The sequence below is a fragment of the Balaenoptera ricei genome, chromosome 2, assembly GCF_028023285.1.
Source record: "Balaenoptera ricei isolate mBalRic1 chromosome 2, mBalRic1.hap2, whole genome shotgun sequence".
In the NCBI taxonomy this organism is placed as follows: Eukaryota; Metazoa; Chordata; class Mammalia; order Artiodactyla; family Balaenopteridae; genus Balaenoptera; species Balaenoptera ricei.
The window spans coordinates 176,840,054-176,866,708 of record NC_082640.1 but is presented as its reverse complement, the minus strand read 5'-3'; the positions used below and the strand labels follow the sequence as shown (position 1 = coordinate 176,866,708).

At 38.3% G+C, this 26,655-nt stretch overlaps 1 protein-coding gene across 2 annotated transcripts in view; it reads left to right on the top strand.

Moving 5' to 3' along the window:
* The window catches only part of BTBD7 (BTB domain containing 7), an 81,081-nt gene extending 58,344 nt beyond the window's left edge, over positions 1-22,737 (top strand). Inside the window, exons 4-11 of one of the 2 annotated variants that reach the window (XM_059914871.1) lie at positions 5,266-5,474; positions 7,483-7,558; positions 10,610-10,770; positions 13,626-13,769; positions 16,233-16,422; positions 16,841-17,019; positions 19,182-19,616; positions 21,527-22,737. In XM_059914871.1, coding sequence (XP_059770854.1) covers positions 5,266-5,474; positions 7,483-7,558; positions 10,610-10,770; positions 13,626-13,769; positions 16,233-16,422; positions 16,841-17,019; positions 19,182-19,616; positions 21,527-22,342 — 2,210 coding nt within the window. In that variant the 3' untranslated portion in view covers positions 22,343-22,737. The remainder of the gene's footprint in view (positions 1-5,265; positions 5,475-7,482; positions 7,559-10,609; positions 10,771-13,625; positions 13,770-16,232; positions 16,423-16,840; positions 17,020-19,181; positions 19,617-21,526) is intronic. The other variant, XM_059914872.1, reaches the window with a different exon arrangement.
* The last annotated feature ends 3,918 nt before the right edge of the window (positions 22,738-26,655 follow it).

Sequence of the window (26,655 nt, the reverse complement as noted above, 5' to 3'; positions counted from 1 at the left end):
TGACTTCCATATATCCTGAAACTGGCAAAGGGGAAGGAATTTTAGCACAGTGCTACTGAAAGTGTGTCTACAGTGAGATAAGTACAGAAATTGAGAGTATGAATTTTAAATCTTTTGTAGCAATTTGACATTGCCATAGTATTTAAGCAGTGTTTTTACTGAATTTTACTGAAGTATTGGTCCATGGCAGATCAGAAACTTAAAAAGAGGCAAAAACAAAAAACTGTTCCTTGACCCAAGATAGTTTGAGAAGAGCTAAGATAGATTATGACTTTCAGCTCACTAGAAATGAATACCTGCACTGCACATAAATGGACCTTGTGATTTATACATTGGTCTTTTGGGATTTGGGTTATTATCACTTTGTCACCAAGGATCTGACCATCTTTCAGTGTGCTAATAATGTTTTTGGACTTACGAGACTGGTCCAGATTTTACCAAGGAAACGGCATTGTGTGAAGCCTCTTTGCATCTTACTTGCTAGCCTTTCCCTGCCAGCATCCCTTTGGCCTTGCTGCTACAGTATTTACATTTTCATTCCATTATTGACAAGCTTGACAAAAGGCAAATTACCACTAATTGATATTCTTTGCTATAATATGAAAATGCTAATTTTGACAAAATTAGATAAATCTCTTTAAAATATACGTTCCAACTTTTTTGGGGGGAACCTAATTGTCTTTCTTTTACATTTGTGAGTTAATATTACCATGTTTGGTATATTTTCTATTCATGAGAGAGGCAGTTCTAAGTGAAGAAGTTCTGATGAGCATTGATTAGTAGAAGACCTAAAGTTAGAGGCATAAGAAGGAGATGGAAAGAGATTTATAGGATAGAAGGGAAGGAAAGGATGTGTTTCATTAAGTATGACTTGTCCTCTTCCTAGCTGTATGACCTTGGCAGATGAATTAATCTTTGTGAGTCTTAGTTTTCTCATCTGTAAAATGGGAATCATAATATACCTTCTTCAAGAAGAAGTGCTAGGATTAAATATTATCTAAATTAAGCACAGAGCTTGGTACATAATAAATTTCAAAAATGTTAGCTATTATGTTTGTTTTTAATTAATTATTTACCAGGTGTCAGGTAGATAGATAGAATCAGATATAAGATGGGGCCACTACCAGGACTTCCCTGGTGACGCAGTGATTAACAATCCGCCTGCCAATGCAGGTGACACGGGTTTGAGCCCTGGTCCAGGAAGATCCCACATGTCACGGAGCAACTAAGCCCGTGCGCCACAACTACTGAGCCTATGCTCTAGAGCCCGTGAGCCACAACTACTGAGCCTGCGTGCCACAGTTACTGAAGGCCGCACACCTAGAGCCCGTGCTCCTCAGCAAGAGAAGCCACCACAATGAGAAGCCCACGCACCTCAACGAAGAGTAGCCCCCTCTCGCCGCAACTAGAGAAAGCCCGCACGCAGCAATGAAGACCCAACGCAGCCAAAAATAAATAAATAAATAAATTTATTAAAAAAAAATAAAGATGGGGCCACTACCCCAAAGGAGCGCTCAGTCTGATAGAGGATTCAGACAAATATATCAGAAAGATAAACTAGGATGGGAGTTTAATGCTATTACAGAGAGAAACACAGGACACCATGGAAACTTTTAGGTAAGAGGAACACCTGACTTTTGACTTAGGCTTTGGGGAGTGGGTTCAAGATAGGTTTTTGAAAGAGGCAATATCTAAGCTGAGTCTAAAAGATGTGGAGGAGTTACGAAGGAAAATTAAGAGCATTTCAGAAAAATGGAACAACATATGTAAAGGCCTAGAGGTGAGAGAGTTCGGTGGAATTCTAGGAAATTGTAAGTAATGCAGTATGACTAGAGTACAGAATATGAACCGAGTAGGGGCTGGAGAAGTTGGCAGAGGCCAGATCATCCAAAAAACTGCAGTTTGGATTTTATCTTGAAGTCAAGCTACTGAATAATTTGTTACATACTAACAAAGTTGTGTGTGTGTGTGTGTGTATATGTGTGTGTATATATATATGTGTGTGTATATATATATGAGGAGGGAAGTGCTAGAGGAGGGAGGAGGAAGGGCTAGATTTCCCAGAGGAAACGAAGTGACTTTTGGATTAAAGATGTCTGCAGAATATCCATGTGAACTCTGGGAAGTTAAGGAATGAGTCTGGGAAGTTTAAGAAATGAGTCTGGATGTCAGGAGAGAGCTGTAGGTTGGACCTTGAAAGACATAAGGATACAATGGGAGTTAAGGCCATGGGGACAGGTGACATTACCCAGGAAATTGTGCAGTAGAAAGAGCTTTGTAATTACAGCACTTGGCAAGTAGGTACTCCAGAATGTTCAAATGAAGGAAGAATATCATCAAGGATACGGTCTCATTTAAATCTCATATAATAACCCTGAGTTAGGAATATAATCCAAGTTTTACAGATGAAAACATTTCAGGCTCAGGGAGGGTAAGTGATCTGCCCAAAGTGACTTTTCTGCTAAATGGTCAAGCTGGGATTTCAAGTCAATTTGATTTCAAAGTCCATTTTTCCTATCATGTCTAGCTTCTTTGTAAACCTCAGAAGTTTAAACATATGATGTTATCTTTAATTCCCTTTCTTCCCTCTGCCAATATCCTGGTTTTAGTAGGATTGTGACACATTTTTTTAAAAACCACATTTTCTCTAATTTGCCTGGGTTTGTCCCCAAACATGTCTACCAGATTGCCTTTCCTGTCATGTTGACTCATACTACTTGACTCCACTTCAGTGCCTGCTTTGAAACAGCAGACTGACAGAAGTCCTCCACTGGCTACTGGGTGAGGCCTGTCCCCCTCAGCTTGGCATTCAAGGCTTACAGTAAAATCTTGAGAACTGTTCAGAACTTTTCCATATTTCCCACTTCTCATCAGCACACATTCATGCCTTTGATGTTGTTTACATGCAGATTTCATTTATAAGGATCTCATTTTAATGTTTAGATTAAATAAATTAATCTTTAATCTTTAGATTTAATTACTCTTATGCTTACTCTGTTATTTCTAAAAACGATTTTATCTTTGTGGCAGAAAAAGCTTGGATGTCATCCTACCTTAGTTCCATACCCAGTGTAAGGGTTCTTGGTACTCTACCCGTAATGCGATGAGCTAGCCTCCTGCCTTTTTCTAGAGGGATCCTTGAGGGGAGGTAAGGAGAGCAGTTCTAATTGTTAGAAATTTCTTAATAATGAGTCAAAATCTCTCTTCTTTTGCCATCATGTGTTTCCCAGGACTTGCCCTTGCAACCACAGAGAATGGGTCATTTCTTTTCTGCCTCATGAGGTTCCATCAAACATTGAAAGATAGCTCTTATGTCTCTCCTCGGGTTTCTCTTACATAAATCAATAATAATCTTGTTTGTTCAGAGCTTTTCTTCAGTAACAGGTCTCAAACTCTCCACTGTACTTACACCCTCCTCTGAGAATTCTGGAGTTTTGTCATTGCCTGTCCAAACACAGGGCTCAGAACAGAACACAGCACCCCACAGGAGAGCAGTGCAACATTATTCCTTTGATTATGACTCTATGCTTGTATCTTAAAAGCCTGAGATTGCTTTAGTTTTATAGCAGCCATGTCACATTTTGCATTTGTTCAGTTAACATACCCAGATATTATCTTTAAATAAGCGGTTATAGTTAAGCTAGCTTGCCCCTATCTTCTACTGTGCCGTTGCTTTTCTTTAATCTAAATATAGAACTTTCTGATTTTTTTGGTTAGATTTCATCTTCATTTCGATCCATCTTTTTATCTAATTATGATCATTTTATCCAGTGTATTTTTAACTGCGTTTCCCAGCTTTAGGTCATCTCAAGACTTTGAAGCATTCTTTCCACAACTTAATTCAAATTCTTGATTAACATCGGAAAGACAGAGACTCTCCACTCCATCCTGGGAGTTAATCAGTGCTACTTGCAAATGGTTCTGTTAGCCACTGTTCTGTCATCCCTCCACATCTTTTTGTCTTATCTTCAAAGATCTCATTTGTACATTCAGCAAATTTTTATTTAATGCCAACCAGGTGGTAGAAGGTGCTAGAGATACAGTGAAGACAGCGGTCCCCGTCTTCTGTAGCTAACAGTCTAGAGACATCATGAAGTGTTTCGTTAAATGCTTTGCAGAAATCAGGTTACACAATTCTCTATGATATTCTGCTTATCTGGTACCATATCAGAAAAGGGGAGGAAGCATTACTTTTTACAAACTCTATATTGGCTCCTAATGATCTTATATCACCTGAAAATGGGAATTGTTATCTTTCTCTTTTCACTTTTCATAGGTTCACAAGAACTTTGAACTTTGGAAGTCTCCAGGGTTCACTGCTGCCCTTTCTGTCTTTTACTACTCTATCTTTTAAACCTCTGAGCTCATTAGAGAGCAGCTTGTTTAGCCATATTTTTGTTGTTGGTGGTGGTGGTGGTGTTTAAACAACCCCCCCATTATTGGGGTTCTTTTTTTATTTTATAGTAAACTTAGTTGTGAAGAATTTCTGTCCAACTTTAGCCATTTTCCTTTACACAGTCTTTGTCACTCTAATTTTACTTATATTTTATCTTTGTATTTTGAAATTATCTTTCCTAAGGAAAATAGATGACTATCCTCAGATTTTCTTCTTCTCTTCTTTGAGCTCTTAAGGTGCCATAGTCACTTTTTCCAGGATCCTGGTCCTTTTCACTTAAACCACATATTTCTTTTTAGTTCACCAGCTGAACAAAAAACTGCAGTATTTTATCTGTATTCTGAGGGATTAAACTATCGACGATGCAAAGTGTTGTTTTTTTATTAGAGTAATACAAAAAACAGATGTCCTCATAGTTCCTAGAAGATAGCTCACCTGTCTTACCCCCAAGGGTGGATTCTCTTATCAGTCAGGTGTCATCCAAACCTTCCTCTTGCCAGTTCCCACAACTGTACCATTTCTACCTATTCTTCTTTCTTTCCCGTTTGGTCCAGTGCCCTCCACTATAATGTCTTATACAAATTGTTGAGTTGCACATAGATGTTTATTTTCTTAAACAATTATGAGGGTTCCTTGCCTTTTTCTATGGATCTGTCTTTATGGAACAGCAGATTTCCTATAGATGTCATAATCTATTATAGTTACCAATTGTTACCCCGTCCCACCAAGTCTTGGTGATTACCATGAGATTTTATTTATCTCCTTGTTCTTTTTTACCATTGCTGCTTTTCAGGTTGGTGTCTAACACACTGATGTTCAATAAGTAATATTTATGATTAATCTCAAGAAGTATTTGCCTTCTCTTTTAGGCTGTGAGGATATCATTGCTGAAAGCATCTCATTAGATACCTTAATTGCCATCCTCAAGTGGAGCTCTCATCCATATGGCTCTAAATGGGTACACCGACAAGCTTTGCATTTCCTCTGTGAGGAATTTTCCCAGGTCATGACTTCGGATGTTTTTTATGAACTCAGCAAAGACCATCTGCTTACTGCTATCCAGTCTGACTACCTACAGGTAATCATTTATACGCCTCTCAAATTCAGTGTCATTCATAGGTGCACCAAGCAACCCATCTGTGCTCTGTTACTCTCCCATCTAGGGAGATCAGCCCACCCAGGGATGCCCTCTTCATTTTTGTACAGCCACAGCCTTCTAGCTCTCTGGCCCTTTGTGCGCTCTGCCGCCATGATTCAGCATTGTGAACCGGCCCAGGTCCTAACCAACCACGCCAAAGGGGTTGTGCCAGTAGGCAAAAGGCAGGGTCAGAAGCATATCCCAATGGTGACTCTCTTGGCTTCTGTTAATAATATATTCACTGTAACGGTTTCATTTATTTGGTGAAGTATCAGAAGATACTTAGTTAGTTTAAGCAGCACAAAGTAAGAATAATATTCAATTTCTGACCTACTCAAATGCTTATAAAAACTCAATGTGTGTGTCCTGCTGAAGTATAATAATGCTTTCAACTACTTATTTTTAGTCAGAAGTACTTTTAAGCAAATTCTTGTGCCCTTGACTTATATGTCCTTTATAATTAGGTAATTTAAACTAACAATAGATTTAAAATATTGTAAAAAAATACTTTCAGGTAGAATATGTTCAAGCTTTTTTTTTTTCTTTTTTTTTTCTTTTTGCATTGGCTGTATGAATTTTATGCTAGAAACTGTACAACAGTTTTAATGTTATGAAGTCATAAACTCATTGAGCCATTTCCTGTTTCTTTGTATTTGTACCAGAAAAATTATGAAATGCTTCCATCTCAATCAGAAATGAAGATTTTAAAAATCCACTTAGCATCTGTGTTTTTCCTTCATATATTGCTTTGATTGCAGTACAAATGTTGTCATAATTGGTTTTGGTTTATTTAGGATCTGTGTTCATTAACCTTATTTCACTGTCCTGATGCAGACATTATGGGAGTTAGGATTTGTCAGTTCTCTCAATTAATTGTTTTTAGAAGCTTTGCATTTCTTCTTAGAAAGTAAAAACCTTGGACAGCAGCCTAGCTTTTGCCCTAAGATTTTAAATAAAGTACAAAAGAGGGGCTTCCCTGGTGGCGCAGTGGTTGAGAATCCACCTGCCAATTCAGGGGACACGGGTTCAAGCCCTGGTCCAGGAAGATCCCACATGCCGCGGAACAGCTGAGCCCGTGCGCCACAGCTACTGAGCCTGCGCTCTAGAGCCCGCGAGCCACAACTACTGAGCCTGCGCTCTAGAGCCTGCAAGCCACAACTACTGAGCCCGCGCTCTAGAGCCTGCGAGCCACAACTACTGAGCCCGCGCTCTAGAGCCCGCGAGCCACAACTACTGAGCCCGCGCGCCACAACTACTGAAGCCTGCACGCCTAGAGCCCGTGCTCCGCAACAAGAGAAGCCACTGCAATGAGAAGCCCGCGCATTGAAATGAAGAGTAACCCCCACTCGCCGCAACTAGAGAAAGCCTGCACACAGCAACGAAGGCCCAACACAGCCAAAAAAAAAGTACAAAAGAATGAGGGGCACATTGCCATTTCACAGACAGTGCTTGAAGGGTCCTTCACCAGTCAGTAGCATACTTTGTGGAGATTGTAGTGTTTTCTGCCAAAACAAGTTGCCATACTTGTTTTTTTCTGCTCCTGCAGGAGATAGTGGTCACACTGTATCCTTACACTTTTACTTTCATCTGTTTATCTCCATATTGTCCCAAAAAGAATTTAAGCCAGCTCTATCGAAACCGTATAGTAAGATAAATTTAAAACAGGGGAAGAAAACAGGATAAAGAAAAAATAAAGATGGAAATAAGAATAAAAATGTAATTAGAGCCAAGAGTGAGGTTACTGGACAAAACACATGTCATTCGGTCTTGTGTATTTGCTGCTGATACACCACAGGTTTAGCTCAGACACATTGGAAACAGCCAGTGTAAAGAGTGAAGCGTGGCAAGTTGCACGTTGTATTTACTTTATGACCTAGGAGGAGTCATTAATGAGATTAACCGTCTATCTGATTGCACTGAAATAAATGTAAACCATTTTTTATTATAGGCAAGTGAACAAGATATCCTTAAATATCTGATTAAATGGGGTGAGCATCAGTTAATGAAGAGAATAGCAGACAGAGGTAAGCTCAGAAAACTAGCTTGCAACTGTAAGCTTTTCCTGAAAGTTACTGAAGTGCGGCTGCACATCAGTCTTTTGACGGTTGCCAGTGTTGCCTGGTGAAAACAGAAATTTTTACAATCAGTAGAATCCTTTAGTGACAAGGGTATACTTTGTTAGAAATAAATATACCAGAAAATTTAATTTTGCAACTTTAAAGCGATACTCTTAATGCTATCTTTCTATGTGTTTAATAATATATGTTGACTGATTTATGAAAGTATTAGACTGAAATTTTTCATTTAATTAAAGTGTTACAAAAGCATGTCGTTGATGAAAATGTTCTAGAATTAGATAGTGGTGATAGGTGCACAACATTCTAAATGTACTAAAAGTCCCACTAAGTTGTACACTTTAAGATGGTTAAAATGGTGAGTTTTATGTTATGTGAATTTTACCTCAAGGGAAAAAAAATATATGACTACCCAAAGAGAGTATATTTGTTGTTTATTTTAAATTTTTGTAGAAGGTAAAGGAGAAATGATCCTTTTGAATGGCCTCCAGCTGGGGATACTGCAGAAGAGATAGAAGCATCATATGTAGCTTATGATTTTAACTGAACTTTGGAAGCTTATGATTCTATAGCAGTCTTATATTTATATCTAGGGTTAGCCCACCCACCTGTGCTCCTTCTTTCATAGAATATTGTGTTCCTCTATGTAGTGAACCCAAATCAAAATATTAGAAAAATTAAATGCAGGTTTCCCTTTCCTGTCATTTTCAACAGCTTTATATAAATATAATTTACATACCATAAAGTTCACCTTTTTAAAGTGTTCAAGTCAGTGTTTTTTAGTACACTTACAGAGTTGTTCTGCCCACATTTTAAAATATATTTTAAAAAATCAAGCTAAACCTGCCTTCAAATCTTTTTATAGTGTCCCTTTAATATACTACAACCCAAGCGCGCTAGGGAACAAAAGCAGTTCTCCTATCTTATTTCTCCTAATTTATCTTTTGCTAAAAGCCTTTAGCAATTTCAGATTTGAAATTTTTTAAATACAAAAACCACTACTATTAATTTGGGACATTTTTGAAATGCCATTATACAGTCTATCCTTATTTGCAGATTCTATATTTTCAAATTCACCTACTTGCTAAAATTTATTTGTGATCCCCAAATCAGTACTCATGACACTTGCATGTTCATTTGCAGAGATGTGCAGAGTGACACAAAATTTGAGTCATACGTTTCCAGCTTAAGGTAGAACAGAGTGACACTCTCCCTTCTTATTTCAGCTCTCAAACCACTGTCCTTTTCATAATCTTTTTAGTGCCGTGTTTTTCACATCTTTATGGGTTTTTCTGGTGATCCCACGGTCTAAAATGGCCTCCTAGTGTAATGCTTAATACTGTCTAGTGTTCCTAAGTCCACGAGTGCTGTGATGTGCCTTACGGAGAAAATGTATGTGTTGATAAGCATAGTTCAGGCACGAGTTACAGTGCTGTTGGCTGTGAGTTCATTGTTAATGAATCAACAATACGTACCAATAAGGTGTCTTTAAACAGAAACACACATAAAACAAGGTTATGTCTTGATTGGTTAACAAAACTGATGCGACCAGAGGCTCTCAGGGACCGAACCCTGTGTTTCCCTAAGAAGCAGTGGTTCAGTGTTCACTAACTGTGGCGGCTTTAGAGAACAAAACCACCCCAGATAACAAGAGTTGATTGTATATAATGCTACATAATCATCACAGGCTTGTTCGTTGATGTAAGGCTGGTAATGATGAAATGTCATATTTATTTTGAGCAAATAATGAACATCCTTGATAAAATTTCCCTTACAAAACAGTGGTTTTCAGGCTGGGTTAGAATGGAAGGCTCTTTCACAGGGATGAGGAAGGAGGACGCTGCATGAACCAGGGTGCCCTTTGTCTCAGTCCCCTTCATACGTAAGGTTTCTGCCCTTACCTGTTACATATTTGGGAATTTCTTGTAATATTTCGTTTGAAACCAGGACACCACTACTTTGAGAAAAAATTTCTTTCAAAAAGCAGTGCCTTTTATAAGTACTGAAGCCAAAGCATAGCAAGACAAGAGAAAAAAAAAAAACCCTTGTTCCACACACGTGCAATAATTTTATTTTGAATGACTCCAAAAATATCTTACCCTCTCAAAAAACAATATCTCTTTATCTATCTATCACGTGATTTAAGGGGAATACCAGTTTGCCTGTAGTGTTTGCAAAAAATCCAGCAATTATACTTGTGAATGATAAAGATCTTTTTTTTTAAGGAAGAAAAAGATACAGCCCCCTGGTTTAAAGATATGATAAAAAATTCCCCAAATATGAAATTTTCCTTCCCACCTCAATATCAAAAGCATATATATACACTTCAGATTTTCCCCTTTCACTAATACTCAATGAAGAAAACATTTTATTCTCTGCTCTGGACAGTGGTATTACACATCAGATGTCAAAAGGTTCACTTTTATGCATTAACATTCCCATATTACGGAAATTTAGGAGGCTCATAAAATTCTTAAAGTCAGATAGAGTGTACATTAGGTTTTGCTGCTTTAAGATACCAGGTGATATAATTTTAGAATCTCATTAAATTGCTGTTAAATATACATAGTAGCCTAATGAGCATACTGATAACCTACAGTGATCAGAAATAACATTTGGCCTGCATTGCCCTTATTGTACTTTTTAAAAAACTGGTCGCAAAAGTGAGAAACCTTAAGAAAAAGCCCTTGGTCAAACTAGATTTTAATAGATTGTCGTTTTTTCTCCTTTGAGTTAGTATATGGAAAAGAATTCTGTATTCTTTAATGCAGAACAATCATAAAGAATGTTATTGTACTGTTGACACCATGCTTTTTTCTTTGTCTGAGAGTATCTCTATTATGAAAACTTCTTAAGACATAAAAATTATTTATAATGCTTTTTGAAGCAGATATACTTAATATAAAGAGTGTTACTGAAAGTGTACTGGAGAAGAAAGAAAGCCTTTCTCTGAAAATTTGGATTTGGTTGGAGACTTCTCATTTTCTGTCTCTATCATAGAGCCAAACTTACTGAGTGGCACTGCTCACAGTGTGAACAAGAGAGGTGTAAAAAGACGAGACCTGGACATCGAAGAGCTTAGAGAGATCCTTTCTTCTCTCTTACCTTTTGTGCGAATTGAACATATTTTACCTATAAACAGTGAAGTCCTAAGTGATGCAGTAAGTGTCTTTTTTCATTTATCCCTTTCATGAAAAGAAAGTGTCTTTTTTTTTTTTAAATCATTGTAAATAATTTCTACTAATGGAGTATCATTAAACTAAATTCCATGAGGACAGAGACAGATGTCTCTTTTGTACTGTATCGTGTCCCCAGTGTCTGGCACGTGGCACAAATAAATGTTTGGTGGATGAGAGTTGAGTGGATATATCAGTCTTACTTTTGCAAGAGGATTGTTTCTAGTGGAGTTGATCCAGCCATTTATCAGTGTAGATCAAGTAGTCCTTATTAAAAAAGGAAAGGGTAGAAATTACCTTTGGAGACTCTAAGAATAGCAGTAAATCAGAGAGCAAGAGAGAAGGAGATTAGTTCAGTGTAAAAGGGATGAATGAATCTTATAATTGTATTTCAGGTAAAAATTAATGGAGCTGACTGATTATGTTACTTTCATAATTTTTTAAGTGAATTTTTTAGACTGTAAGAATTGCTGTAATTGATGGATGGGGAAAATAAATATTCTTCACATATTGGTTTATAACTTTAATATGATGTTGTAAACATCATAATAGTTTATTATTCAACTGCACAGAAACATTATAAAAGTCATCTGGAAAAAAACTGATAAGAATTTTTTTAAGTTCTCTAAAAAGAACATAATTAAGGAGGGATAACTCTTCCATAATATAAAGTATATTTTAAAACTCTAACTGTTAATCTGTGGTGCTAGCATAATAGAGAAGACAAAATAGCCCAGAAAAAGATCCTAATTAATATAAGAATTAAACATATAATAAGCGAGCTATCACAAATCACTGCAGTACTATACTAACCATCAGTGGGAGAGGGAAGAAATGTGCTTAAAGTTAAACCCTCATTTCACTTGCACACAAAATTAATCCCTGTTAGATTGAAGAATTAAATATTAAGTTGAAATATGGAAAAACTAGAAGAAAATAATTAAATATTTATGGACTCTCTGATTAGAAAAATGTTCAGTCTCACTAGTCATCACACACACACCAAAGAAAGCAAAATAAAACAGTAAGTTAGCATTTTTTTACCTATTAGGTCACTGATTTTTGAAATAATATTACTGTCCCATAGGGGAAGTATAGCTGGTACATTGGTAGCACCATCATTAAATTTTGGGAAATAGCCTAAATATCTAATAACAGGGAAAATAAATTATAGCACGACTACTTGACAGAATATTTTGCTGCCTGCCCTGACCAATGGTTGTAAAGACTAATATAGCAACATAATAATAGAATATAATTTTAGAAAGAAGAATAAAAAATGTGTTTCTTTTTTACTTCTTTTTTTTTTTAACATCTTTATTGGAGTATAATTGCTTTACAATGGTGTGTTAGTTTCTGCTTTATAACAAAGTGAATCAGCTATACGTATACATATATCCCCGTATCTCCTCCCTCTTGCATCTCCCTCCCACTCTCCCTATCCCACCCATCTAGGTGGTCACAAAGCACCGAGCTGATCTCCCTGTGCTATGCGGCTGCTTCCCACTAGCTATCTATTTTACGTTTGGTAGTGTATATATGTCCATGCCACTCTCTCACTTTGTCCCAGCTTACTCTTCCCCCTCCCCATATCCTCAAGTCCATTCTCTAGTAGGTCTGCGTCTTTATTCCCGTCCTGCCCCTAGGTTCTTCATGACCATTTTTTTTTTTTTTGGATTCCATATATATATGGGTTAGCATACGAAAAATGTGTATTTTTATGTATTCTAAAATTTAGTTAGGTAAAAATTTATTTGAAAAAGACTGGAAGGAAATATATCAACATTATTACAGTTGTAACAGATTCGAGTTGTGGGTTTTCTTTCCTATTTTCAAAATATGTCTATTGCTATATTTTATTTGTTCAACATGATTTTAATGCAGCAATTAGACGTTTATTATATTTAACAAGAATAATATTAAAGAAACAATGTTTGGTTTTGTTTAAAACCTGGGACTCAAACCAAATTGATCCCTGAATTTGGTTTAGAAAAAAATTTTAGAACTTTTGTTTAATAGACTTAGAAAATATATACCTCTGCTCTTAATCCCCTGCCTAACACATAGCAAGTGCCCAGTAAAAGGTTGCTAATAATGGCTGTGAACCATAATGCTCTTCTAGTGTATGCTGAGCGCTGTGCCAGGCGCTGCTTACCTTCCTTACCTTCATTCACTCCTCACAGTCACCTCATGGGCTCTAAGGACTTGATTTATAGTCTCCTAGCGTAGGTGTGGGAACAACAGGGCCACCACATTTAGTTAGTTGTGCAGTGTCCCATCTCCAGGGCTATCTAGGGGCCCTTAAGGTGAGGCCCAGGTAAAAGGAGATGTCCATGGTCACGTGGCTGTTAAATGGAGAGTTAGGGTTCGAGCCAAGTTCGCCTTCCCTTAGAGCCCCTGCCCCTAATCACCATGCAGACTGTCCCTCTTTGTACTGTAGATACAGGCCCAGGAATGTGCTTGTTTTGTCTTGAGGAGGGTAGGGTGGGAAGAAATCAGTTCCCAGATGAGTAAGGAAAAAAACAAATTGGTTCTCATTAAGAGTTCTGAAAGTTAGTCTGACTCATTATATTTTTAATTAGTATAGCTCTTGTTTTTAAAACATCATTCCTCTATGTAGAGAAAAATGGAAAATTGTAGTACCTTTTTATGGCTTGCTGAATCCTTTAAATATTATTGAACATTTGAAGTATTTTTAAATTTCACATATATTCCTAAATTTGTATTTAAATGCTAAAGTTCTAACATTTTGATTTATAGGTATAATTATTTTTATCTTTGTAATATTGTGGTGCTACACAAATCTCTGTTTCTGTAAAAAAAAAATTTTTTTTTTCAAGATGAAAAGAGGCTTGATTAGTACTCCTCCGTCAGATATGCTTCCTACAACAGAAGGTGGAAAGTCAAATGCCTGGTTACGGCAAAAAAATGCTGGAATATATGTTCGTCCTCGACTGTTCTCTCCCTATGTAGAAGAAGCAAAGGTAATAAAAACCATTTTAAGATGTTAGACTACTTTGTTACAAACTATAAACACAAAGACATTTATTGTGATATTACTTAAATATTTGGAAATAGTCTAAATGTCCAATAACAGGGAAAGTGAAAGTAAATTCTAGTTTGACTACTCACCAGAGTAGTTTTCCAAATGTTGAGTTATCAAGCATGTTTTTATCTTTATAACTTAGGTCATATTAAATTGCATTTTATATTTTTCTCATCTCAGTTTTTCTTGCAAACTGTTAGCTTGGAAAAAATTTTTCATTTTACTGAAATGGTCATCAGTATTTTGTGATCTTCAGGGTGGGAAAAATGTTTGAAAGAAGATTGCACACATATTTTCTTCCTTTTGTAAACTAAAGAAATGCCATGACTTCTTGTAACATATTTTTGTAGTGGCTGCTGGAAATTGTGTTTAGTTTTGGAATAAGTATACAAACTTAAGACAAAATTTTAGGCCTATTAAGTAAAAAGTTGGCGTTATGTATATTATAACATAAAGAACTCGCCACGTAAATATGGTAATGGAAAATGAAATACTGTAATTTTTATTAGAAATGTTCAGCCGTAAGATCTTTGGGGTGACCTTTTGAGGAACTGACAATCTTTGAAAGTCAGAAATCACCAGTAAGCTTAATGAAATGAATTAACAGGCAAAACAATGTGTTTGGGTATAGAAACATAGTTATCTTAAAATTTTCTCATTTTTATTGTTGGAGTCCCTAGTTTAAGATATGTCTATGAAAGGATTTGTGAGAGGTTTATTTTATTGAATAGGATGATAATCTATCCCTTATTGAGTAGTTGACACTTTTTTTTTTTTTCCAGTTTACCGATTTTATTTTATTTTTAACTAATTTGTATTGGAGTATAGTTGATTTACAATGCTGTGGTAGTTCCTGCTGTACAGCAAAGTGAATCAGTTACACGTATGTCCACTCTTTTTATTTATTTATTCATTTTTTATTTTTATTTTTTGGCCACACCACACAGCACACAGGATCTTAGTTCCCCGACCAGGAATCGAACCCGTGCCCCCTGCATTGGAAGCACAAAGTCTTAACCAGTGGACTGCCAGAGAAGTCCCTATCCACTCTTGTTTAGGTTCTTTTCCCATATGTCACTGCAGAGTATTGAATAGCGTTCCCTGTACTATACAGTAGGTTCTTATTAGTTGTCTATTTTATATATAGTAGTGTGTATATGCCAATCCCAATCTCCCAATTTATCCCTCCCCGCCCCGAGTAGTTGACACTTTAAATAGTTGTAAAACAGAGGAAAAAAGCAGAATGGTTGGGTCTGGTCTTTCTGAAGTAAGTTCGATGATTAAAGTCACTCAAGCAGCTGAGGCCTCTTGGAAGGTTGAGTCTGGTGATGAAAGGTCCATAATAAACTAGATCTACCCTCCCTTCTGCTCTGTCTCAAAACGGAGCAGCAGTAAGCGGATCAGACAGTCCTCCTGTACCCATGCATAAGCAGAAAAATGCCCCCAGTAAATGCGGAAAATGTTTTTACATGATGCCATTTTGACCGTTCTGCAGTTTGTTGAGATAGATTCATCTGAAACTTACTTAACAGTTAGGTCTGTTGAATTTAATATCAGTCTTTAATATTTTATATTTTGAGCATTTCTTGTTGGCTCTGATATTTATATACATTGTTGTATATACATACATATAAATATGTACATAATAAATATGTACATACATATAAATATGTACATAGTAATATATATATAAATATATATGTACATTTATATACATATATACATTGTTTTCTTTATAGTAACTTTATGTATAAGTTACTTCTGATTAATTTTATATCCCTTCTTCAAATTTCAAATACTTCAATTAAAAGCAGATTTCTCAGGCTTCCCTGGTGGCGGAGTGGTTAAGAATCTGCCTGCCAATGCAGGGGACACAAGTTCGAGCCCTGGTCCGGGAAGATCCCACATGCCTCAGAGCAACTAAGCCCGTGCACCACAACTACTGAGCCTGTGCTCTAGAGCCCATGAGCCACAACTACTGAGCCCATGTGCCTAGAGCCCGTGCTCCACAACAAGAGAAGACACTGCAATGAGAAGCCCATGCACCACAACAAAGAGTAGCGCCCGCTCGCCGCAACTAGAGAAAGCCCGTGCATAGCAACGAAGACCCAATGTAGCAAAAAATAAATACAAGTAAATTAAAAAAAAAAAAAACAGATTTTTCAGAAAATGATTCTTTCTTTTCAAAGATGCTCCAAAAAGATCCTTTAAAAATTAAAGAGGTAGGAAAAAATTAAAGAGATTAGGGTACTTTTTCCTTTCACCACTAATTTTAAGCGTCATACACTGGAAACAATAAATTAATTCCCTTTTTATATGATGATGGCGGTAATCTTTCTCTAAATGTGATTTAGCAGAGGTGTAAGGTTGACTAATTCTGTTAATACTGAATTGTTTTCAGTCAGTGCTAGACGAGATGATGGTGGAACAAACAGATCTTGTGCGTTTGAGAATGGTTAGAATGTCCAATGTGCCAGACACACTTTACATGGTCAATAACGCCGTGCCACAGTGCTGTCACATGATCAGCCACCAGCAGATCAGCAGTAACCAGTCAAGCCCTCCTTCGGTTGTAGCAAATGAAATCCCAGGTAAGGCAGTAACCTTGTTTCAGGCATTGTATTTAAATGAATAATCTGATCATATTTTGCATAGTCAGGACTCAAAAAATTATTTGAATAAAAGAGTGAATATATTTAAAAGACTTCTGAAATATCCTGAGATTCAGAAGAGAATATATGCTAGTAAAATTTTATTTGGACTGTGAACTAATAATGCAGTTCAGGAGCTGTTTGGTATTACCAAGAGCCTTTTGGACACAGTGAAATTTTAAAACCTTAAGAAATAATTAGAAGTATATAAATTACTATCTTTCCAGGAAATTAAAATACTATCAAAAATTTATGAGAAGATTCTGATGCAAAACACATGCTTTTTTTCTTGCAATTCAACAGATGGTCTTTTGTATAGCTCAGGTATTGTGCCTACAAACTATTTCTCTTCTTCCAGTTCCTCGTCTCCTCATTATGAAAGACATGGTCAGACGTCTGCAGGAGCTACGACACACAGAGCAGGTGCAGAGGGCCTACGCGCTTAACTGTGGGGAAGGCGCCACAGTCAGCTATGAAATTCAGATTCGAGTACTGAGAGAGTTCGGGCTCGCAGATGCCGCTGCAGAGCTCTTGCAGGTGGGAAACGGCACTAAACCATTTAAAATAGGGAGCCATGTGTTAGATTGTCAGTTATTATTAACAATGAAAATATTATGGTATTCTTTTGGATTTTGTGATGTTGTGTTATATGTCATATTTTAAAATTTGCAATTTGTGATTTCTAATTCTAAATAAATATTCAATTTTTTATACTTGAAAAATAATTAAAATATAGGGAGCCTTGACTGTCACTCAGGCAGTGTCTTAGGTATCCCAAGGAGCCCTCGTAGCATGTCTTCTGCTTTGTACGTGCTCTCTGACTGTCCCTGGTGCCTTGGATGAGCTGAAAGCCCCCAGTGGGAGGCAGTGTGGTAGAGTGGACAGGGCACAGGCTCACGTGAGAACTGGGTTTATATCCTGGCTCTGCTGCTTTTACCAATTAGTTAACTTGGAGCAAGTTACTTAACCACTCTGCGCATCAGTTTCCTTACCTGTAAAATGAATTGTTGTGAAGATAAGAGCTGCTGTATGTAAAGCAACTATGCCTCTTGTATATAGTAAGCACATAAATGCTAACTGCTAAAAGTTCATGGTGTGTACGCCCAACAGAAGTGGAAGAGAAAGTAGAAAATTCTGGCCTTCCGCTGCTTTCTGTCCCTGGTTTGGTCACTAGATTTCAGGTTTTAGCCTACTACATACTAAACAGACCTTCCATATGCCCCTCTTTTTCCCTCTCTCCTCCCCTTTATTATAAGAATTTTTTTTGCATGATGGTTCAAACCCTATAAGCATGAGAATCAAGGAATGAGTGCTTTTTTTTTTTTTAAACTAGCACAAAGAAACCCATTTCTAGTAATTATTTGGTACAAAAAACAGTAGCATTTTTGTATAAAATGTGTAAAGTAGTCTTCACAGCAACTAAAGTAGAGCCTAAAATAAAATTTAATTTCATCTGGTCAAGTGATTGAATTGTTTTCTTGCCACTGACTGCAAACCACTTTAGCCTGAGTTTTCAAAGGGGAACATGGTATGGTGGCCTTAGGCAAGGAGCAGGCCATTTTTAGGTTCTTGATTTTCAATTTTTACTGTGGTTTCCATCTCTAAAACAGGCTTGTTTTCTGTTCATTTCTATTCTCTTTGCCATTCTAAATTGTATCTTAATTTGATCTCTTAAATTGTGTAAGTTTTACAATTTAAGAATTTCCATATAGTGTTTATCAAAATATTAATCAAACTTATTTCTATATAATAGGTAAGGAATAGTATTTTGTAGTTTTTATTTCAGACTGAAAGTGTACAGATGTTTTGTCAGAAAGTTCTAGAATCCTCACTTATATGCCTTTTCCTCCTTTTTTTAAAACTTTTTTATCTTTTTTATTTTTTTAACATCTTTATTGGAATATAATTGCTTTACAGTAGTGTGTTAGTTCCTCCTTTTGTTTTTAATGGTAATTTTATTTTCTTAGCAAAGACATATTTGCATTAGGTTTTATGTCCTGTTTTTGATTATCACATAATCTTGCAAGAGATTACTGACCTGCTTTCTGGAGTATTCAGTTAAGCTGCTCTCCTTGATAGCTGCTGCACTCTACCCTTTTATACTGTTTTTTTTTTTTTTTTTTTTTTTTTTTTTTTTAAATTGCTTCTGTCAGTGTAAACAGAATGCATTATCTTCTTTTATTTTTTTTTTTTTAATTTTATAACTACTTTATTTATTTATTTATTTATTTATTGGCTGTGTTGGGTCTTCGGTTCGTGCGAGGGCTTTCTCCAGTTGCGGCAAGCGGGGGCCACTCTTCATCGCGGTGCGGGGACCGCTCTTCATCGCGGTGCGCGGGCCTTTCACTATCGCGGCCCCTCCCGTTGCGGGGCACAGGCTCCAGACGCGCAGGCTCAGTAGTTGTGGCTCACGGGCCCAGCTACTCCGCGGCATGTGGGATCTTCCCAGACCAGGGCTCGAACCCGTGTCCCCTGCATTAGCAGGCAGATTCTCAACCACTGCGCCACCAGGGAAGCCCTATACTGTTTTTAAGGTAATTTTTCCTTGGGCTTCTGGCCTAGAAAAGTCTGTTGTGCCTTTTACTGTTGCTGAATGTGGTTTTCCTAGGTACTCACTTAACTCTCTCAGCCTGTAAATTTCTGTCCAGGAAATCTGCTAACAAATATCCTACCTTTTTTTCCCCCCCATTCTTTCTTAGAATCCTCACAAGTTCTTTCCTGATGAACGTTTTGGAGATGAAAGTCCACTCTTGACAATGAGGCAGTCTGGGAGATGTCGAGTTAGCAGTACCCCCGCTGCAGAAACCGTGTTTACAGATCCGGACTCTTTTGTGGCCTTCCATCCACCCTTGCCACCTCCACCACCGCCGTACCACCCCCCAGCTACCCCAGTCCATCACCACCTCAAAGCGGGCTGGAGACAAAGACCTCCCAGCCAACACCCTTCACGTTCGTTCTCTTATCCCTGTAATCATTCACTGTTTCACTCCAGAGCAGCTCCTAAAGCAGTGCCCCCTCCAGTCTGTTTGCCAGGTGTTCAAGCAGCAGGACCTGACTGTGCCGGCACCACAGGGCTGGGGAGACAGACGGTAGCCGCCGCCGCCTCAGCAGCAGTAACATCTGAGAGACAAGTGGTAAGTTTGCACCTCAGTAGCTTGCCTAAAATTACAAGCTTCTGGAATGTTAGAAGCAGTTTCCTTGGCCCCAGGAGCCCTACTGGGACTCAGCGGTGTCCAGAAGTGTTACTGACAAGCTGAAAGCATAGACTTAAGGGGGTATGGAAAAGGGAGAGAAAAAGTGAGTGTAGGGGGATGAGAAAGGATGGAGAAGAGAGGCGAGGTGTTTGTGGCGAGAGTAGGCCAGGGCCTTCCCTTATGTTCGCGTGCAGGTGTCCAGAAGGGTGGGGTTACTGGACAATGCAGATGACGTTACCGGTTTCATAGTGTGCTGTTCAAGCACGTGTCTGGAGTCTGGCCCTGACCTCTATTCTGTAGAGTCTGCTGTTCTACCAAAGGCTTTGATGGGGCAGGAAGGGGAAGCTACTTGTAGCTGAGTATACCATCGGGAACAGTGTGGCAGAAGACTCCTCATTCATAAAATGGGCAGAAAATTAACCCGCATGCATGTCTCTGCCTCTAGCAAGCTATTCCATCAGAACACTCATTTGACAGTCGCTAGCGCTAGTAGGTAGTAAATTAAGCAAGAATTCTTTGCTTGATCTTGCACTGCATTAGAGGTTAAATTTCTGTTTTATATAATACATTTGGCAAAAAAAGTGGTGATTTTTAAGTCTGCCTGCTTAGTCACATACTGTCAATAGCGTTCAATATAGAGAAGAACAAAAGATACATATATTAGTTAAGGGAATCTTCATTAAAAGATGGCCTTTTGGAAGCTGTGGACTAGTGTACGCCTTGGGTCAAATTATGGTCCTTCCTCACCTTATACCCTTCTATCCGCTTTCCCTGCTGTCCCCCCCAACCCCTCCAAAAAGAAGAAACAGCAAAGGTTGATAGTGTTAAATAAACCAAATTCCCATCTTATTCGCCTGGCCCTCAGTTCTACAGTTACAAAAGTTCTACTACTGTATATTTTATTTATTTATTTATTTTTTATAAATTTATTTACTCTTGGCTGCGTTGGGTCTTTGTTGCTCCACGTGGGCTTTCTCTAGTGGCGGCGAGCAGGGGCTACTTTTCATTGCGGCGCACAGGCTTCTCATTGCAGTGGCTTCTCTTGTTGCGGAGCACGGGCTCTAGGTGCATGGGCTTCAGTAGTTGTGGCTCGCGGGTTCTAGAGCACAGGCTCAGTAGTTGTGATGTGCGGGCTTAGTTGCTCCGCGGCATGTGGGATCTTCCCGGAACAGGGATCGAACTCATGTCCCCTGTATTGGCAGGCAGATTCTTAACCGCTGCACCACCAGGGAAGTCCTACTTTATATTTTAAATAAAACTCCCTCCAAAGGTGTTTTATCTGTATGTTCATTACAGTCTTGATTATAATAATGAAAAATTGGAAACAACCTTAACGTCCAACAGTGGAAGAATGGTTAAGAAGTCATGCCTCATCAATACAGTGGAGAATAGTATGCAGTAATTTAAATAGTATTAGTGGCAGTGTTATATATGTACTAAATTTTATGAAAATATGTGTGCAAAATATAAAAGGTGAGATAACTGCTTCAAAATGCTAGTAACAATGGTTATCTCAAGTAGGGAAGGTTAGGGTTTTTGTGGGGTTTTTGCCTTATAGTTTTCTATATTTTTATCATTTTAAAAATAAGCAGGGGAATTTCCTGATGGTCCATGGAGTCCAGGTTAGGACTCCATGCTTCCACTGCCGGGGGCCTGGGTTCGATCCCTGGTCGGGGAACTAAGATCCCACAAGCTGCATGGCACAGCCAAAAAAAAAAAAAAATCCCCCCCAAAAAAAGCATGTGTCACTTTTCTAATGAGGAAACAAAAATCAGTGAACATCATTTGAAAAAGAGGGAGTCTCGGGCCTTTTTCTTTTAACCCTCCCCCTGTTTTGTTTCTGTTTGCAGTGTACACAACCTGTGCTAAATGATCTAATGCCAGATATCGCCATGGGAGTGTCCACACTGTCACTGAAGGACAGGAGGCTTCCCGAACTTGCTGTAGACACAGAATTAAGCCAGTCAGTTTCTGAAGTAGGACCAGGGCCTCCCCAGCATCTATCGTGTATTCCACAGAGGCATACACACACATCTCGAAAGAAACACACACTAGAGCAAAAAACAGACACTCGAGAAAATCAGCAGGAATATCCAGATTTCTATGACTTCTCGAATGCTGCTTGCAGACCGTCCACTCCGGCTCCTGGCAGACGCACCCCTTCCCCTTCGCAAGGTGGATATTTTGGTCCTGATTTGTATAGCCACAATAAGGCATCACCAAGTGGCTTAAAGTCAGCCTACCTACCCGGCCAGACCTCTCCTAAAAAGCAGGAAGAAGCTAGGAGAGAATATCCACTTTCCCCCGATGGGCATCCGCACAGACAAAAGAATGAGCCGGTGCACCTCGATGTCGTTGAGCAGCCTCCCCAGCGGTCGGACTTTCCTTTGGCAGCCCCAGAAAATGCCGGCCACGGTCCAGCCCATGTCAGGGGGCGAACAGCAGTGGAAACTGACTTGACTTTTGGGCTGACTCCTAACAGACCTTCACATTCTGCATGTAGCTCTGAAGCTCCAGAAGAGAGATCTGGTAGAAGACTGGCAGACAGCGAGTCCTTGGGCCATGGAGCTCAGCGAAATACAGATTTGGAAAGGGAAGATTCAATCAGCAGAGGAAGGAGGTCACCAAGCAAGCCAGACTTCCTCTACAAAAAGTCTGCCCTTTGAGAGCAACCTCCAAGTCGTCTGTGCCTGAGATGTGAAACATCCCATTTTATGATGTAACCCAACAACTTAGAGTATTGATGCCAGCTGATAACTCAGTTTCACATTATTTTATTCTAGTTTTTGTATATACATGTTTATTAGACATGGCATGCTAAGAGGGTTATTTTGAATGCTGCATCTGTCTATTTTGTGTTTAAACAATTGTGTGGGGAAGCATTTTTCAGAGCAAGCAAGCTGGCCCTTTTTTTTTTTTTCTCTTTACAAATGATGGAATTTTTTTGCACTTGTACTTTTATCTGTATTGTTTTTATATCAGTATGTTAAACTTTATTGCCACATTTAAAGGACTGTATTTTCATACTTTTTTGCATTTTACCTTTCATCTAGCAATTTCCACGTGCATTGGATTGCACACTAAGATGTATTTTCTTATGAAATAGTTCTGTGTTTATTTTTTAATTATAGAAATTCCAAAGAACAGCACATCAAAATGCTCCTCTCTTTTCAGTAATTGCTTTAGTTCAGAAATCTTCCTGCTCAATCTTCATAAATCTAATGTTGTACTTTTTAAATAAGTCTTGGGAGCTGGTCTTCATTCCTCCAGCAGGAGTCCAATCAGGATCCTGAAGTTTCCTGGTTCAGTAAAGAACAAGAAGGAGAAAAGCCTTTTGTGTCCAGACTAAAGCTATTGCTTTATTCACAGTGCAGATGCTGTTAGAATCACTGCAGATTCTGGTAGTGTGGATTAGAGTTTCACTAGATGAGGTTCTAAAGCGATCGGCTTTCCTGGAATCCTAAAGAAGTGGAATTAGCGAAGTAACTTAAGCTTGCCCTACGGGATTGCTGGTTCTGAGCTGCGACTCTCCAGATGAGTCGGGGGAGTGACTGCTTGTTGCCTTCAGTTGTCTTGCTCTCTGTGGGAAAAAAAACAAAAAACAAAAGGGCTTCAGCCTTACGGATGTCATTTGGTGTTTGTAAGCATATATTTTCTTTTAAGTGTTTTTCAAAGCGTGTCTGAATTTTGGTGTCCTTTAAAAAAGTTGTTGTATAATGCATAATGCTTTGTCACCAAAAAAGAAAAAGAAACCTTTTTTTTTTTTTCTTCAGTGAAACACTACATGTCCTACTTGAACTCCACTGGGGACGCTGGTTTGGGATTTTACTGAACCACTGAGCACATGGGATCTTTTAAGATCCTCTCCCTTAGAAGGGCAATGTGTGAGCTAAGGACTGTTTTTTTCTTACTCTCCAATGTAAATACATTAGTATTTGAGTTTTTAAATCACTTCAACATTATTTGAGCGTTCACTTTCTATTTTTACACATACACACACAGCCGTAGCACTTAGAAGAAAAGAGACTTTCTGAACACTCCCTCCCGTGAAGGATGTTTGGGAGCCTCTTCTCTGTGTATGTATATATATATAAAACTCTGAATCACTCACACTCACTCTAAAACTATGCAGGGCTAGGGAGCCTTTACAAGCTACCATATAAATGAATGACATGCACTTTTAAGTAAATAGGTTTCTATTGGGTGTCAAGAACTCTGATTTCTCCCGAAACTGTAGTTTCTCTTACAATCTTTTCCTACTTTTACCCTGTGGATATACACTCAGGAATAATCTGACATTTAAAAAAATCCTAACAGTAGATAGTCTTAAAGATGGGAACACATCAGTTTGTCTGTCTACACCGGCAAACCGCTGCCACTCGCTCTGCTGCCTGGCTAGTTAGCTGCTGCCCGTGCGTCCCTCGATGTCGGCCAAGCTGCACACCGAGCCCCAGATCTCCCAGAGTCAACACCAGGCTACTGTGAGGTCGGCTACACATCGTCGCCTTTGAGGCTCCTTTTTTTAAAGATGAAAAACGTTTAGGACTCTGTTCTCGTTTTTAGGAGGTTTTTGACTTTGTAATAGATGACGGTGTCTTTTGAAGCCAATCTCAGTCTGTCTCTCCTCAGAAACACAAAGTGTTAATTCCATCATATTCCTTAATGTGTATTTATATACATGTGTTGACATGAATTATTTTGATACAGTTTTAAATTTCTATTCTGAATTCAGACTGTGCTGTGCTGGTACTGCAAATAAGAGTGAGTAGACATAGTTGGTGGGGGAAAGCTTTCTCATCTCCAACCTGTTTTTTTTAAAAATGTTAGACAAGAGCTATTGGTGCCACACATGCATTTTTCTGAAAATTTATTAAATATTCTTTCACGTCCCTAAAATATAATTATAAAAGAAGTGGCCACTGTTCATAGTTTTATTTAATTTATGAAGTTTGCTTTTAATAATTTAGTAGCATACCTGGCTAAACTCTATGTGTAGAGAGAAACGTGCTGTGGATCGTGGACTGTTGCAGAAGGTAAACAGATGTGGGTTTTGTGTTAGGGCAGGTGTTAGTGGACTTTTAATGTATCTTGTGAAGTATGGTCAGTAGGGTAGGTTGAATAGCTATGTGCCTCTGGCTTCTGAACCCATCTCTTCAGTTTTCTTTAATGCTTACTAAGCATTAAAATCTTTCAGTGCTGTACGAAGATAAATGTGAAGTCTGAGTAAGATTGCTCTCAGAAATAAACATGTATAATATAAAATTTAGGCCACGGGACCTAGCATTTTACTCGGTGTAGAAATTTCATGAGAACCAAATCTCAACACACCAGATCTCCTCTCAAGGCCGCGGACAATCAGGCCATTAGACAATCGCCACCTTTGGTGTCCGCCGTGTTGAGGTTAGCGAATACCAGTTAGATCCTGGAGTGGAAGGAGAAGATCTACGTTTCTTCAAGATGCTGTTGGTCTGTTTCTTATATTTCTGTTTTAGTTTTGTGATTTTGATTAGTAATTTCAGTTCAGAGTCACCTGTGACTCCTAAGGGAAAAAGATAGCATGAAAGGCAAAAATTATTCCTGAAAAAATCGTTGTTTGAATTTACCATGTACTATACATACTCTTTCTCACACGCCCCTGTAGCTTTTTCTAGGCGTGTCCCTAGACCTAATCTCTCCTGACATTTTGGTAACCAGGTAGATTTTAAGGATTTTAAATGAGTTCTTTTTATTTGAGTTTTGTTTTGTTTTTTGGTTGAACTCTCTATGAAACTTAATTCTTGTTTATGCTTCCTTAAAAAACTGTTCTTTATTGGGTCTTCTTTGGATTTGTTGTTCAAGCTCTAGTAGCAGTGGACCATACTTGTCCCTTAGGATTTAGGTGATGATGGAGGGGAAACAGCATAGACGGAATCAGCAGCAGGGTGCAAAGATGACCCCCACGTGTTGGCAGCAGCGGGACGCAAAGATGATCCCCGCGTGTTGGTCTCTAGAGGTGAAAGGTGAACACTTCTCAGTAACTACTCATCAAAATATGTATTTTCATGTTTAAATCCGCCTTTTAGGGGAAAATGTGTTTTGTGAAACACTTGTAAGATGCTGGTTTTGCAATTCTAAGGCATTTATGTTTTTATCTTAGGACTGAACTCAAAGGGAAATGTTTGACTTTTTTTTTTTTTTTTTTTAATTATTTGGTTGACCTTCAACTTACTGTTGAAAGTTACTATTAAAGCAGCAGTGATGGGTGCTATTCCCCGTTCTGCAATGGTTTACTTTGTCTACTAAGGAGTTTACTTTAAAACCTCATTACAGATAACCTTACTAAAAGAATTACCGTCACACACTAAAGGGTATTGTATTATTTTCCTTTCACACTGTTGTACGAACAGTGTTTTATGAAATGTTAAGTTGTCTTTTTGTCCTGTCGATTGCAATAGGTGTTATGTAATTGTTGTATTGGCAAGTTTTTTGATTTTTCTTTTCCTCTAGAAAAGCCTCAGACCATGAGTCAATCTTCCATATTCTGAATATTATAATGCTGTGGCCGTTTCTATAGAAAGATTACTTGCAAGTGTGTGTCTCGAAAATAACTTCTTGTGTCTGTGTGTTTACGTGGGTTCTGTCTAAGAGCTAAAATGAGCTCTGGAAGCTTCATCGTGTACCTGCACGTGACTGTGTATCTGGGTTCCGTGGGCACGTGGAACGGAATCCTGCTCTTAGGTGGGGTGGCTGAACGATAAAGATTCCTGAACTCCACTTGCTGTTTATGTACCACGTCTGTGCATCAGAGAGGTGGTATCTTCTACAACACTGCATTTCTTGTGGTTGTGCTGTTACTGGTATAAAGTCAAGTGCCTTCAATGCTAAAGGCTCAGAAATTTTTCTTAAACTGATTTCATGTCCTATGCAAGTGTTTTCTACAACCTGCATAACCAGTACTTTGTAAAACTTGTTTACGCTTCAAATGTACATAGTGTTTTTT